Source organism: Vulpes lagopus, chromosome 6, assembly GCF_018345385.1.
Source record: "Vulpes lagopus strain Blue_001 chromosome 6, ASM1834538v1, whole genome shotgun sequence".
NCBI classification, from domain to species: Eukaryota; Metazoa; Chordata; class Mammalia; order Carnivora; family Canidae; genus Vulpes; species Vulpes lagopus.
In genome coordinates this window covers 72,360,628-72,377,858 of record NC_054829.1, presented here as the reverse complement: position 1 = coordinate 72,377,858, position 17,231 = coordinate 72,360,628, and the positions used below count along the sequence as shown (strand labels likewise).

At 37.9% G+C, this 17,231-nt stretch overlaps 1 protein-coding gene across 7 annotated transcripts in view; it reads right to left on the bottom strand.

Annotated features, from left to right (window-relative positions):
* ATXN3 (ataxin 3) overlaps positions 1-17,231 on the bottom strand; it is a 36,209-nt gene that overhangs the window by 10,821 nt on the left and 8,157 nt on the right. For all 7 annotated transcript variants that reach the window (XM_041759153.1, XM_041759150.1, XM_041759152.1 and 4 more), the window contains 4 exons: positions 12,631-12,718; positions 6,965-7,097; positions 5,813-5,979; positions 4,030-4,126 (listed from right to left, as the gene is read on the bottom strand). In XM_041759153.1, the coding sequence (XP_041615087.1) occupies positions 4,030-4,126; positions 5,813-5,979; positions 6,965-7,097; positions 12,631-12,718 (485 nt within the window). The remainder of the gene's footprint in view (positions 1-4,029; positions 4,127-5,812; positions 5,980-6,964; positions 7,098-12,630; positions 12,719-17,231) is intronic.

The window sequence follows — 17,231 nt, the reverse complement described above, 5'->3', positions numbered from 1 at the left end:
AACCCAAGTACACTGATGTTTGTCTCGGTTTATTCTCGGGTGTGTGTGGCTAATGATGCACAAGAGGGCAGGATGCTCCCGCCAGCATACACCGATTCTGAGGTGTGCACAGGAAGGACAGGCTGTGAAGCAGGAGGGATCCTGGCCCATCAGATCTCTCTCCATGCATGCCCTTTCCCCCTCCGATCAAGGTAATAGGTCAGAATATAAGAGAGTAGTAGGTGAGACAGTGACTGAGAGGGATAACCTTTATTCTACTTTAAATTTATTAAAAGTGAGAAATAGATGAACTGCCAACCTTGAAACAATTCTGACACCTTTCATCTTGGATGACACCATAAGATGCAACATATTCAAACAGCAAATCAGCACCCATTCCCACTGCAGCTTTGACTGTGCCCTCAGAATCAGAGAGGCTAGAGAGCTAAAACAACATCTTAGGTCACTGTATAGCTAGGATTATGGTTATCAATTAAGCACTCCGCAGAAAGGAGGCACGGCCGTCCTCCTGCTACCCTGGTTGCTCTCTGCACACAAGTCAGGTTGGGAAGCTGCCAAGCCCAGGATTCTGCTTCACAGCAGCTGCAGCGGGGACTGGGCCTCCCATTCCCACGTCCAGGCAACTGTGATGGCAGTTTCCTGATCTAGGATCAAAGCTATAGCAGCGTGTTCTTAAACTCCATGTCCTGATTCCCCATGATGCCAATGGGGGATGTGGCACAGATCTTCCAACAAGTTGGTCTATGGAATTTCTGAGACCCAGCCTATAGCCTGCACCTCCAGCTCTTCTTAGGATTGTGTAAGCCAAGTTTCTGTACTAATTACTTTCCTGTTTAAAATACCTCTGGTAGCTTTTTTTTTTTTAAGATTTCATTTATTTATTTGAGAGAGAGAGGGAGAGAGAGAGAGTGCATATGGCAGGGAGGGGCAGAGGCAGAAGCAGGCTCCCAGCTAAGCAGGGAGCCCGGTGCCGGACTCCATCACAGGACCTCGGGACCAAGACCTGAGCCAAAGGCAGACACTTAACTGACTGAGCCACCCAGGCACCCCTAGTAGCTTGTTTCTTAAACTGAATCCTGTTATGCCATGCCATTGAAGTGGTGGCTCAAGAGTTAGATGATCAAAAAATCATAGCAATCCGTGACCATGAAGACAATGCCCAGTAATTCTCTCTTTGTTGGAAAACACTTTTTTAGTAACAGAAGGAAAGAATCTCCATCATTTCAAAGCTACACCTGGAAAAGATATTAAATACGCTAAGACATTTGTGGAATACCTTACAATTTACACAGTAGTTTTACACACATTGCCTAATTTGATGCTCAGTCTGCGGGTTTTTAAGCTAAATTTTATGGTAATAAGAGTTCTTATTTGGGGTTTTATAATAGATAAAATAGATTTCAAGATTACTTCTTGAAAAAACTCATCTCAGCTGCGAACTTAACACTCATTAACTATGACTTTCTTGGAATTTTGTTGTTGTTGTTTTAAGATTTTAGAGAGAGCATGCACATGCACAAGTTGGGAAAAGGGTGAGGGGGTTGGGAGGGGTTGTTGAGAGAAACAGACTTCCTGCTGAGCAGGGAGCCTGATCTGATGTGGGGCTATCTCACAACCCTGAGATCATGACCGGGGCCGAAATCAAGAGTTGGATGCTTAACTGACTGAGCCACTCAGGCGCCCCCATTAACTAGGACTTTGTAATAGGTACATTTTTAAACAGTATTTTTATGCTTGATGCATGAATACTGTGGTTTCTACATTAAGTATGAAGCTTCAAATACTCTACAGGAAAAAAAAAACTATTTGAATGAATAACAAATTATTTGAATGGAAAAAAGCCTTATTTTGAATTCAAAATTTGTTTAAATAACAATAGCACCAGGGTCAGTCTGGAGAGGGTCAGAAGGAACAAAGAGTGGCTAGATAACCTTAGAACTAATTTCCCAAAGATGGAAGCTAGAGAGAGAAGGACCTTGTAGGCTTAGTAATCAGGAATTCTGGTGAAAGAACTAATATTTGAAACTACTATTGTTCCTCAGCTCCTTTACTAATGAGCCCTACAAGATTCTGAATGCTAGATAATGCCTAAAAGAAACACCAAGAAGTTAGCTCTTAACTCTTCTCAGTAATATGTGATTATCAAATATTCTCTAGTTTTCCTCAAGTTCCCACAAGTAGTTTCAAGGTCAAACCAAGAGGAAGAGGATGAAACTGAAGCTGGATACCATCACTGCACACCTTCCTCTCCAATCAACTATCCTCCAACCTGGAAGGAGCTACACTAATGCTCATTTTAAATTCTTTCTACTATAAAGATTAAATGTAATAGAGTTTCACATTTTCAAAAAAAAAAATCTAAAAAATTTATTTATTTATTTTTAAAGATTTTATTTGGGGCACTTGGGTGGCTCAGTCAGTTAACGGTCTGCCTTCAGCTCAGGTCATGATCCCAGGGTCCTGGGATGGAGTCCACATGGGGCTCCCTGCTCAGCAGGGAGTCTGCTTCTCCCTCTGCCCCTGCCCCTGCTTGTGTGCACATGCGTGCGCGCGTGCTCTCTCCCTCTTTCTCTCAAGTAAATACATGGAATCTTTAAAATATATATATTTTATTTGAGAGAACGAGATATACAATATTTGATATATTTGAGATATAAAAATTATCACATAATTATGTGATAATTATTAACATTACAGTGTGACAGTAACATCTGGCTATATTACAAAAGAATGGATGAAAGGATATAATGCTTTAGATTTGTCATAAAATAATCGCAGCTTGGGGGGGGAGAGAGGGGAAAGTAGGAGAGATGAGGGCATAGAAAACCACAACTGGCCATGTGCTGATATTTGCTAAATCTGGGCAATGGGTAAACAGGGGTTCCTTATCCTGGTTTCTTTACTTTTATGGATATTTGAAGTTTATCATAATTAAAAAACTAGAAAAATTAAAAATTTGAAAGGAAGTTAAAAATTTGAAAGCACTAATAAGCACTATTTTGAAATTCTATATATAATTAAATCCATCAATCTATCACTGAATAAAGACTAGAAATATCTCACATTAAGAGGATGTCAGCTGATCAGAACTTTCCTTCATATACTTCTGAGTTGTGACTTAAAAAAAAAAAAAAACAGAAAACAAAGTAAATATTATCTTCATTACATCATTAAATGTAAAATGCTCCAATATTTTAGATCCCACTAATACTGCCGATTATTATTGTAAGATGCTACTCAATTGCAGAGATGTTGAAATGTGAAAATATGTACATCTCAGAACTGATGAAACATAGTGAACAGGCCAGATTCAGCCACCAGCCTTTTGGTTTCTGACCTGGGATCAGAGGATATGAATATTTATCTAAAGACTACTGTGTAGCCTTTAAGATAAGTTTTATTCTTAAAAAAATAAAAAGGGAAGACAATTTGTGAATGGTAGTCACTGGAAAAGATGACATTTTTGTTTTCTAATTTGAGAACACTTACGAGAGTTGGGCTGTAGGAGCTGATGATTCAAGTTTATGGTTTGCTCCCATATCCCTATGCCAACAGGCCTGCATATAAACCCTAGAGTGGCAATAAGAACAATTACCTACCGCCTCTATCTGAGAGTGTGCTCCCTGACCACAATGCTGCTTTTCCTGTTAATTGATAAAAGAACTTTGCAGAATTGGTCAGGTAACCAAGAAGCACATCCAGAGGATCTTATGGCATTGTTCTTGTTTTGGTCCAATCCCATTTTCTTTTAATGACTGAAATTTTACTGGGTTTCCTTCATTTTATGTCAGATAAACTTAACTGATACCCAGGCAAAAGTTTTCCCTAAAACTACATATGATATCAGTTTATTTGCTGTAAATTAAAAAAAAAAAACACACAGATGTTCATGGTTCAGGTGGTAACAATCTCTTAAAAGGAGAGAATCCTAAATAAAATAGTTTAAGCCAAAGCTCTGTGTGTATAAACTGTAGACAAAACAAAGTATACATTAAATACGCAATTTTAATATTGTACTAACTACTTTACTTTTCAAAGTAGGCTTCTCTTCTCTTCCGTAGCTCTTCTGAAGTAAGATGTATACCTGATGTCTGTGGAGTATCTTGAGATATACTTCTGGAACTCCCTGAAAACAAAAGAAAACAGAACAAAAAACCAATCATTTTACTTACCAATTTGAGCAACACTATGTTTATATTTATTTGGGCAAGTTTTTGAAAAGTTTTCTTCTTAAAAACATTGTGCTACTATTCTATAAATATAAGGCAGGCTCTGAAACTCTCAAGGACAAATCTGAATAAGGCAGTTCAAATATAACCTGTGTCCACATCCATCTGTGATATAGCAGGTGTGAGGATGTAAGTCCAACAACCAACCAGGTAGGAAGAGCCATTAACACCACGCTTGCATGCCCTCTTTAACTTGCTAGCAATGAATTGGTACTTTCAACTAGAAGCAATTTAAAGTGGGTAACAGTAAACCCATTCTCTGTATTCCTCTATCCTAAAATACTTGCATGCTACACCAACTTAAGTGTGTTCTCACTAAATAACTGCACCAATCAGAGATCCTGCATCGATCATGTAATAAAGCAGGAAGAAAAACAAAGGACATGAAAATATCTAAAATTTAAATAGCTGTTCTGTTCATTATTGGGCTAGTCCAGCAGAGCTCTATGAATTAAAAATGGGATTGCATATATGAAGCACTCCAAGGTATGCCAGGAGGCAAGAGAATTCAGGATAAAAAGGATAACCTTTATATTAATGGAACATCAATTTTACTTAGATATTTGAGAAATTCCACTGAGTAATCTCATTAAGTAAAAGGGAAATTCATGTTAATTAGATGAAAACAAAACTGCCAAAGAAAATCACCCATACCTTTCAGAGGCCTCTCTGAGGCTACGTTCTGGACAAGTCCCTCTGCCTGGATTCCCTAGGGGATACATCTTTTTTTTTTTTTTTTTTTTTTTAATATTTTATTTATTTATTCCTGAGGGGTGGGGGGCAGAGACACAGGCAGAGAGAGAAACAGGCTCCATGCAGTGAGCCTGACATTGGGACTTGATCCCAGGTCTCCAGGATCAGGCCCTGGGCTGAAGGTGGCACTAAACTGCTGAGCCACCAGGCCTGCCCATCTAGGGGCATTTTTATTCTCTTCTGCTGGTGGGCTTCTGTCACTATCAAGGTGGGCCCATCAAAGTGAGCTTAAGTTGTTATGTTGTACATCAAGTGGTAGACTTTTAAAATATTTTCTACCCAGGCCTTCCTTTGTATCCAACAGCATACATTTACAAAATAGCTGGTCTGGGAAAGAGCCTCCCCTTCTTTAAAAGATTCTTCTCTAAAGATTAAGCTCCATTTATTGTTGTTAGTATAGTATTATAACCAAACAGAAAAACCAGAATAAAAATATAAGTAGTCAGGGGCACCTGGGTGGCTCAGTTGGTTAAACGTCTGTCTGCCTTTGGCTTAGGTCATGATCCTGGAGTCCCAGGATGGAGCCCAATGTCTCACTCCCTGCTCAGAGTCTGCTTCTCCCTCTCCTTCTGCTCTTCCCCCCAACTTGTGCTCTCTCTGTGGCTCCCTCTCTTAAATAAAAAAATCTTTAAAAAATTTAACTAGTCCTAATATAACTTAGGTTGTAAAAAGTTATTTGTAAGAAAGCTAAAATACCTACCTGATCGTATGTACATAGTTATTGTTTCTGTAGTAATTGTCAAAGAACCTTTATTAACAATATATTAACTTTCAGGGTAACTAAGAATAATCTGAATCAATTCTTCAACAACACATCCACATGCAGATACCTTGCATACTGAGCTGAATAGCCCTGCGGAGATCTGCTTCTTCATCTTCCATGTCAATTTCTTGTCGACTTAGTGCCAGAGCCCTCTGCAAATCTTCCTCATCTTCATCTAACATGCCTGATCCATCGTTTGCTTCTAAGACTCGTTCCAGATCTGTTTTCTGGACTCTAAAGAACAAAACCAGAGAGTAACTGTAGACCATTCTTCTATTTTATTATTTTTTCCAGTCTTCTATTTTAGAAAAAACACAGACATTTATAAGTGAAAAGATTTTTAAAATATTTTTTAAGATTTTATTTTTAAGTAATCTCTACACCCAACATGGTGCTCGAACTTACAACCACAAGTTCAAGAGTCACATGCTGGAGGGTATTATGCTGAGTGAAATAAGTCAATCGGAGAAGGACAAACATTATATGGTCTCATTCATTTGGGGAATATAAATAATAGTGAAAGGGAATAGAAGGGAAGGGAGAAGAAATGGGCAGGAAATATCAGAAAGGGAGACAGAACATAAAGACTCCTAACTCTGGGAAACGAACTAGGGGTGGTGGAAGGGGAGGAGGGCAGGGGGTGGGGGTGAATGGGTGACGGGCACTGAGCGGGGCACTTGACGGGATGAGCACTGGGTGTTATTCTGTATGTTGGCAAATTGAACACCAATAAAAAATAGATTTATTATTAAAAAAAAAAAGAGTCACATGCTTCACCAATTGAGCCAGCCAGCCTCCCCACCAAGATTTTATATAAGTCAAAAATTAAACATTTTCTGATAATCTAATAGCATAAAAATTGTGCTATGATGTGCATATAAGCTAATTAAGTAATTCAAAGAGTCAAGTTTAAACCAGAAAACTTCACTAAAAATATAAGAGGTCTAAAGAAGAAAAAAAAATCACCAACCATAAAAGAACCAATGTACTTTGTGTATATCCATCCAATATAAGCATGAAAATATAATTCCTGGGGCACTTAGCTGGCTCAGTCAGTAAAGCAAGAGACTCTTGTTCTCATGGTTCTGAGTTCAAGCCCCATGTTAGATGTAGAGATTACTTAACAAAATCTTAAAAAAAAAGAAAAGAATAGAAATATAAAATATAATTCTTGTAAAGAAATACTATCATATACTCCATGCTGCAGGATTTATTTTACCTCTGTTCTTTTAGTTGTGCTAATTCTTCTCCAATAAGTTTTGGTCTCTGCATCTGTTGGACCCTGATCATCTGTAGAAGTTGGTCAGCTTCACAATCTGGCAGATCACCCTTAACAACAAATATAGAATAACCTAAAAAAGAGGCAAAAATAAACTAAAACAGCTAGTAAGAGATTAAAAATAGATTTAAAATGATAACAGATAGAAAGGCAACACAGTATAGTGGAAAGAATACAAGCTGAAGAGTGAGAAAGAGCTAGGTTCAGGTAATGGTTCTTTCACTTACTGGCAGAGTGATCCAAACTATTGAAAGTCTCTAAGCCCCACTTTTTCCATCTGTAAGATGGGAAGAGCCACCTCATAGTGTGACTGTGAATGAAATAATGTCTGCAAAGGGCCCTACCAAAACAGTGCATGACCAAGTAGACTAATCACTAAATGTAATAGAGAGGTGAGTAACAGAGTGGAGAAGAGCAAGGAATTTGGAATCAGATGGCCAGGGCTTTGATCCTACCTCTTCCAATTCCAAGACTGAGTATTGTCTGATGCTGATGATACGGTACCTCCCTCAGAGGACTGTCATGAGGACATAATCATATAATGTGTGTAATAATGTGAAATATGGGTTAAACCAATCATCTGTAGAAATAGCTGCCCCCACAACCCTGACACATCCACACTCGTCTCACGGAAAACAGGAGCTGGGAATCCAACGCTGAGAATCAGGTCAAGGTGTTGATGATGTGGTTCATATTTTCAAAGAATTACACTGATTCAGCGTAATTTTTTATAAATATGATTCTAGAAAGCTAGAGTTTTCACAGCTAAATACTCCACACAAAAACTGAACACGGGTGGACTATACCTAAGTCATTCTAATCAATTTAAGCTTATCTACCATAAGTTTTTCTTAAACTCTGGTACTTATTACTGGATATCCTTTGTGAGCATTAAAAGATAACAAAACAAATGAACAAAGCTCAAAACAACTGTTAATCGAAAAATTCAAAACAGTACATTAACCTTTATGTTTTGAACACGGACATAATATGACTAATGTACTTTTTTAAAATAAGGACAAATGTGTTCAGAGTTTAGATGGTCTAGCATGTTTTATGGCAGTAAAACTGTTTCCAGATCTTAAAGTAAACGTGTCCGCACCATGGCATTCCATGAAGAGCATCAGGAGTATCAGAAACTGTCTTGTTCAGGGGATCCCTGGGTGGCTCAGCAGTTTAGCGCCTGCCTTTGGCCCAGGGTGCAATCCTGGAGTCCCAAGATCGAATCCCGCCTCGGGCTCCATGCATGGAGCCTGCTTCTCCCTCTGCCTATGTCTCAGCCTCTCTTCTCTCTCTATGTCTATCATGAATAAATAAATAAATAAACAAACAAAAAATAGTTCTTTAAGAAAAAAAGAAAGAAACTTGTCTTGTTCAGGTGGCATAGTAAATAAATACTTCAAGGGGTTAGCTTCCACTCTAAGTATGCTGTTAAGAGACTGAAGGATGAAGAGAGAGGAGTGCTGTAACATGCATTCCATTGTTTAAAAAGTACTCTGAGCTTCTTTATCAATGTAACATATAGGAACTGGAATGCAAGAGAGACCCTTACTTACTAAGGCAGAAAACCTGACGGACAGAATATACTGGGAGAAGAAAAACCAGCCTTTGCAGACATGTTCAATTTAAAATGCTTTCTGGACTTCCCAAGTGGAGAGGTCAATGTGATGAGTTTGGTGTTCAGGATAGATGTGTAGACGGAAGATAAAATATGGGAATTACAGGCATACTGATTTTTTTAGAGATGATATTTAAAATAATAGTACAGCACATAATCAAGAAATTGTCCAAGGACTGACCTCTGGGTCACTTCATCACAACAGACTACCAAGAGAATAAGACCCACAAAAGGAATCTGAAAGAAGCAGCCAACAAGATATGAGGAAAACCAGAGCATAGTGGCCTGAAACCCAAGTGTGGACAGTATTTCAAGAAGGAAGGGTATACTCAGGAACCAAGGTTTAGGCATGAAAGAAAAAAACATACTAGTACATGAAATCAAAAATGTAAATATACTATAATCCTAAACGTAAATTGGAAAGAACAACATGACAACAAACCCAGTAGCAGTAAGCACAAGAGTACCCAGACTGATTTTTAAACATTATTGTTAAACGGGCAAGAAACATACAAGGTAAGCTTTAAACACCTTGCCTTTTGAGAAAGTCTTCAAAAAGCTACAGCAGTCATTTTGGAAACTTAGGAGTCAACTTCAAAAGGCTCTCCTTGGGGCGGGGGGTGGGGGTGAATGGGTGACGGGCACTGAGGGGGACAGTTGACGGGATGAGCACTGGGTGTTATTCTGTATGTTGGTAAATTGAACACCAATAAAAAATTAATTTATTAAAAAAAAAAGGCTCTCCTTGGTCTACATGGGACAAGCTTAGTATCAATAGGAATAATAATGACAATAAACCAAAACACACAAACTATGTTTTATGGATTAGTTCACCGTAACATACAAAAACCCCAAACTAACTGGTTACCTTTGGAGGAAGGACACTGATGAACCCAACTCATCTTTAAAAGCGATAAAATGAAGAAACATTTTTCCTATTTCTCCCAGAAGAACTAAACTTCAGGGGCACCCAGGTGGTTCAGTGGTTGAGCATCTGCCTTTGACTCAGGTCATGATCCCAAGATCTTGGGATCAAATCTGGCATCAGGCTCCCAATGGGGAGCAGGCTTCTACCTCTGCCTGTGTTTCTGCCTCTCTCTGTGCGTCTCATTAATAAATAAATAGGGCAGCCCCGGTGGCGCAGCAGTTTAGCGCCGCCTGCAGCCCGGGGTGTGATCCTGGAGAGCTGGGATCAAGTCCCACATTGGGCTCCCTGCATGGAGCCTGCTTCTCTCTCTGCCTGTGTCTCTGCCTCTCTTTCGCTCTCTCTGAATAAATAAATAAATAAATCTTTTTTAAAAAAATAAATAAATAAATAAAATCTTTAAAACAAAAAAACTATACTTTAGGAGAATCAAATCACTGATCAAATTTTATCTGTGTACAAGTATCCAGCTAATACAGGAAGGCATGATAAAATCTACCACCACCAATTTGCATCAATCTAGGAACTCAACATCAGTAGTTGCTCAAATCACAAAGACATCAAGTGTCACACCATCTGTGAAGTGCTCCACTGTCTCCCCACCTTGCCCTCAAATGAATCTGAATCTGATCAAGTCTCAAACTCTAAAAGGCCAGTCTGTTGGGTATCCAGGGCTCTGAGAAAAATAAAGATGTTATCAGCAAAATTCAGAGCATGGGAAAGAACGACCCATTTCTTAAAACAAAAAAACAAAAAAACAAAAAAAAAAAAAAAACAAAACAGGGGGATCCCTGGATGGCTCAGCAGTTTAGTGCCTGCCTTCGGCCCAGGGCATGGTCCTGGGGTCTCGGGGTTGAGTCCCACATCAGGCTCCCTGCATGGAGCCTGCCTCTCTCTCTGCCTGTGTCTCTGCCTCTCTGTGTGTCTCTCATGAATAAATAAATAAAATCCTAAATAAAAAATTTATTTAAAAATAAATCAAGGGGAAAAAAAAGAAGAAACCTGTAGACTTGGAAGACATCAATCAATGCAATTAATTGCATTAATTAATAATTATTTCAACCTGACTAAAGTGAAAAAATCTCAACACAATCAAAGAGATTAGAAATATGAACACTGATGGCATCTTTGATGTTATTAAAGCATTGTGCCTAAATTTTTTGTATGCTTGTAGCATTGAGGCTATGTATTTAAGAGTGCTTGCTTTGAAATACTTTAATTCAAATAAATTCACAGAAAAAATAAGATGCTCAAAATAAGCCAGGGGAGGAAAAAGTGTAACAAGATTGGACATGAAATAATTGTTGAAGCTGGGTAAAGGATATATGAGAATTCATCACATTTTCTCTACTTTCCGTTTGAAATTTTCAATGAAAAAGTTTTATTCTGTACCATCCACATGAGGGGATCATCAACTATGCCCTTAAGTAGATGAGGTCCAATAAAAGGAAGACTGAGATTGAAATACAAATGTGGAGGTCACCGGTGACCTTGGAAGAAGGCTTTTTGGTTAAATGCTCATTATGACAGTGATTGTGCTCATTATGATTGTGACTGGAATGAGTTCAGTAACAGGAGACAATAAGAGGTGAGGTGAGTCTAAGGAGAAAATAAAAATGGCAGGTAGCTGGACTTCTCTGGAGTCAAGAGAGACTTTTTCATTTTTGGTCAATAGAAACAAAGGGTTTAATCTCTGCTGATAGAAGTAATACAGAAAAAGGGGGTGAAGTGACAAATGCAGGAAAGTAGACAAATGCAGAAGCAAAGATACTGAATAAGTGAGAGGAGCTGGGATCCCACCCCACAGTAGACAGGATGGTCTGGGTCAGGAGCAGGGCACAATTCACCTACTAGCTACTTTACTAGGGCTCAACGCACAGGCTGACATAGAAGCAAGCTGACACATTTGCTGGTAGAAAGATGGGCAAGTTCTCTTTTCATTGCTTCTGTTTTATCAGAATATAAAGACAAGCCACAAGCTAGGAGTCAGGGAGAGGGGAGTGATCAGAGGTTTAAAGAGATGCACTGGGAAATAAGCACCTTGGAGAGAGGCAAGTGAACTTACTACAAAAACACAGTAGGAATGTCAAGCAGCCCTAAAGGATCCTCTGAAACTTGTGATCATATATTTAAAGCAAAATCAGCCATCCTAATTTATGTTATTCTGTAACCATGTTCTGCTACTCTGATGCAGGAATGAACAAACCCAAGATCTGACTTTAACCAGGGCTGGCATTTGTCATGGAAGTACGATGAAAGGAAGGAAAAAGAAGTCGAGGAATACATCAGATTGATTATAATGATGGGTTACAGAAATAAGCAGGTTCAGACAGAACTATAGATGTAAGAGGAATGTTGGGTAGAGTTTAAATAAAGAATTGTTGGATATGGAAAAACAGAAAATATAGTGTAAAGACAGAAGGCAATTGTCAAAGAGTAAAATGTGACTGGGATTTGAAGATGGTACAGTTATTGGTAATAGCAAGGCAAGAGTGAAGAAAATATTCTTTGAAAATAAAAAGCAAGGTACTGAACTGGATGGATTTTTGATGTAGAAATCACTAACAATGATGAGAGTCCAAGTTGAGAGAAAACAGTTAAGTCAGACCCCAAAATCTTCCAAGGAAAAGGATGATCACAGATGAATGCAAAAGAGTAAGAGGGAAAGTTTATTCTACTGTCAGGTGTTTCCTTTTAGTTTTTAAATTTTTTTTCTAGTGTCAGGTATGTTAAAGGAGCTGGAGTTTTTAGGGAAGAATAGTGTCCTGGAAGGGGCAAGAAGAAGTCAGAAGAATACCCACCCCCCACTCTTAGTCATGGGATCTATGGGGTCTGGAAGAGCCATAACTTAGTGGGGTGAAGGAAGCGCACTCCTCAGGCGGAGGGCCAAGAGTCAGTGAAAACTCTACCTGGACAGTGTCTCCAAATCACAGATTAACATTCACCAAGTAAAACATAAAGATGATTTCACTGCTATAAACAATTATTATTATACTTACACCCAATAGAGTTAATTTAGCTCCCTTGAAAGATAACATTATAAAAATTTCAGTCTTTATTTACCTTCCTGTTGTAATTGAGCTAGGAAAAGTGCAAGGTATGTGTCTGATATTAATTCTGGACCCGTCAAGAGAGAATTCAAGTTGAACCACTGAAAAGAAATCATAAATATTTAAGTTAATGTACATTGTAAGTAATGAGGAAGTTTTAACATGTTAAGAATATAACCCACCTAAATTTATTAAGACTAAACAGCAAAAATCTGTCAAATTAAGATTTTTTAAAAGCATTAAATAATGTGATGTTTAAGAACTGAAATAAATGTTGCAGATTTATCAGTATTAAATGTTTCAAAATGCTTTTTCAAAAATAAAATTTTGCTTTAAGTCATAAATTTTAAATCTCCCACCCCACAAAAGAGCATAGATACCGATAATACTTTAAAGTATCTTTATTGATAGGTTATAATTAAATCTTTTTTCAAAGTATCAGCCCAACAAAAAATCCTAATCACAGTATGCTGAAGAAAAATGAAGCTACACAAAGTTTTCCCACTGCTGATAATTTTGGTTAAAAGATTTCAGGGTTGCCTTGGTGGCTCAGTCAGTTAAGCATTCGACTCTTGATTTCAGCTCAGGTCATGATCTTAGGACCATGGGAACGAGCTTTGTGTCAGGCTCTACACTCAGTGCAGAGTCTGCTCAAGAATCCTCTCCCTCTGCCCCTCCCCCTGCTTGTGTGCTCACACTCTCTCTCTAAAATAAATAAATAAAATGTTAAAAGATTTCAATTGTGAGAGAACTGGACATCCCAGGAAGAGAACTTCTATAATTGCCAATTGATTTTATAAACATCACTAAGCCACTAAGCCACTATCACATGTAATTAAAATCATTTAGTCACTACTTCATAAGAGTCCTAATTTAACCCACAAGATAAGGAAGTTTGAAAAGTTCCCGTCAGCATTATGACTGACTACTCTTCCTTGATTTTGGCAGAGAATGCTTTTCCAGTCATCCATTTCTCCAAAGACAACATATAGATGGCAAACAGACACGTAAAATATGCTCATCATCACAGAAATGCATATCCAAACTACCGTGAGATATCACTTGTCAGAATGGCTAAAATCAAAAACAAAAGAAACAAGGGCTAACAAGGATGTGGCAAAAGAGGAACCCTTGCACACTGCTGGGAATGTAAAATGGTACAGCCACTATGGAAAACAGTATGGAGGTCCCTCAAAAAATTAAAAATAGAACTATCCTATGATTCAGTAATTCCATTACTGGGCATTTACCCAAAGAATCCTAAAACACTAATTTGAAAAGATATATGCCCCTCTATGTTTAATGCAGCATTATTTACAATAGCCAAATTATGGAAGCAGCCCAAGTGTCCACCAACAGATGAATGGATAAAGATAGAAGATAAATATACACACACACACACACACAAACACAGGAATATTAGCCACAAAAAGGAATGACATCTTGGGGCACCTGAGTGGCTCACTCAGTTAAACATCTGACTCTTGATTTCAGCTCAGGTCATGATCTCATGGTCATGGGATCAAGCCCCAACTTGGGCTCTGCACCCAGCTCAGAGTCTGAGATTCTCTCTCCCTCTCCCTCTCCCCCCACTTGTGTGTGCATGCTCTCTCTCTCTCTCTCTAAATAATTATTTTAAAAAAGAATGAAGTCTTGCCATTTGCAACATGGATGGATCTAGAAAATATAATGCTAAGTGAAATAAGTCAGAGAAAGACAAATAATGTATGATTTCACTCATATGTGGTATTTAAGAAACAGAACAAAGGTACAAAGAAAAAAGAAACAAACCAAAAGACAGACTCTTAACTACAGAGAACAAACTGAGGGTTACCAGAGGGGAAGGGACAGGTGGATGGGTGAAGCAGGTGAAGAGGTAAGAGCATACTTGTGATGAGCACTGAGTGATGTACAGAATTATTGAATTACTATATTGTACACCTGAAACTAATATAAACACTGTATGCTAACTATACTGGAATTAAAAGCAATACACAGAAAAAAACATTTTCCAATCATATTTTTCATAATACAAGGACCTCATACACAATACATAATGAAAAATGTAACCATAAACAAAAATATAGAGCCAAAGATAAGTCAAAATTTGACATTTCTTGTATTTGTCAAAGATAATTCAAAATGTGAAAATTCAATTTTACTTATTTTTATTTAAATTTTTAAAATTTTTAAAGATTTTACTTACTTATGAGAGAGAGACTGACAGAAAGCACGAGCAAGGAAGAGAGGGAGAAGCGGGCTCCTTGCTGAGCAAGGCATCTAACACAGGGCTGGACCGGATCCCAGAACTTGGGCTCATGACCTGAGCCAAAGGCAGACATTTAACCGACTGAGCCACCTTGCTCCTCCCCTTATTTTTTTTTTTAATTTTGATTTATTTATTTGAGAGAGAGTGTGTGTTTGTATGTGTGAGTGGGGGGAGAGGGTAGCGGGGGAGAGAATCCTCAAGTCAGCTCTTTGCTCAGCAGGCTCAATCTCACAAACCAGGATACAGACCTGAGCCAAAACCAAGAGTGGAACACTGTTATTGGTTGAGCCACCCAGGTGCTCTGAAAGTTCAATTTTAAAGAACTAAAATTTTTAAAACCTCTCAAAATAACGATGTAAGTTTATACGCAAACCAATACAAAGGGACTTCTGGGACCTAAGTCTTCAGATCTTAAAAAAATCCAGTGAGTACTTTATATAGAAAAAAGTAACAAATACTTGGATCATATTTTTAAAAAAGTATAAACAAAAGTCAAAGGTTAAATAATCATGGCATGGTCCTCCCTGGGTTTTCCTTAGAGTTGATCCCTACTCAGGTCAGCCTCTACTGTGCCACACCATCTTCCTTGCTCTTTATAACTCAGAAGGGACCTTTAGAAATAACTAAGTCACATGAAGCTGCTTCTAGGAGGCTGACCTAAAAGATAATAGTAGGGCTTCTGCTTTGAATTCTCTTTTATTGATTTAATCCAATGTTCTCATTCTTGATTTCATTTTCTTTTTGCTCTGTAGTATTTCTAAAAACAGTTTTATGGAGATGTAACTGACATGTGAGAAATCACACACATTAAAATGTCCAATTTGAAGTTTAACATATGCATATACACCCATGAAAGCTCACCACAACCAAGAGTGTTTCTTGCACCCCTTACGATCCTCTTCTCTCACTGTTCCTTGCCTTCCTCATCCCCAGGCAACCACTGGTCATTCTACTTTGTCACTATAGATTAGTTTGCATTTTCTAGATCTTTATGAAAATGGAACCATCCAGTATGTAGTATTTTGTGTCTGGCTTCTTTCACTCAGCATAATTATTTTTAGATTCATCTATGTTGTTAAACATATCAATAGTTTGTTTCTTTTTATATTAAATCATTTACAAGAACTCTTTTGAAGATTCAAAATTCTAATAAAAAGGACTTTAAATAATTGTGGTATCATGTACATAGAAATTCTTTGGTAATTATTTATAAAAATAACATCTTAGGTACATTTCTTGATCTGAAAAAAAGGCTTGTTCAAGGCCCATTCCATGTTCTTTTTGAAAAAAAAAAAAGAAATGACTTTATGTAGATGTACAGATTACAGGGTGTTTTAGCACGTGAGTAATCTTGATATGCTAAAGCAAACATGACTCAAAAATTTATTCATGCTGGATGTTGTTTCAGGCTTCACGATACTACTACTATACACTGAACACAAATCTATAAAGTCACAGTTAAGAAGAACATCTTTATCACATAAAACTCGGTAAAGTAACCACATCTGTACTGCATTAAACAGAAAGTTTTTCTTATGATATAGTTAAATTATGCAGCTGACCCATGAACAATATGGGGGTGAGGGATGCTGACCCCTGCACAGCTAAAAATCCACATGTAACTTTGACTCCTCAAAAAACCCCAACCACTGATAGCCTACTGGTGACTAGATGCCTTACTTCTAATGTAAACAATTAACACATATTTTGTATATATATAATACACTTGTTGGGTTTTTTTTTTAAGTAGGCTCCATGCCCAACATGGGGCTTGAACTCACAACTCTGACACTAAGAGTTAGTTACATGCTCTACCGACCAGCTACGTGCCCCTTATAATATTTATAATAAAGCTAGAGAAAAAAAAATGTTACTGAGAAAACCATAAGGGAAATACATTTACAGTACTGTATTTTTAAAAAATTCACCTATAAGGGCAGCCCTGGTGGCCCAGTGGTTTGGCGCCGCCTTCAGCCCAGGGCATGATCCTGGAGACCGGGGATCGAGTCCCACATCGGGTGCCCTACATGGAGCCTGCTTCTCCCTCTGCCTGTGTCTCTGCCTCTCTCTCTCTCTCTCTCTCTCTCTCTCTCATGAATAAATAAAATCTTAAAAAAAAAATTCACATATAAGCAGACCCATGTAGTTCAAACCCATGTTGTTCAAGAGTCAAGTATGTATGGTTGTTTTAAATCTGTAAGGGGAACTGATACTGTCTTTTAAAATTGCAAATCTCTATCAAGATTGAAACCATACCACATACACATTATTGGTAAGTTTCTTCATCTTTAATTTTCCAATCCTTTACATTTTAGTTGCAAATGCAATGCCAAATGAGAAGAAAG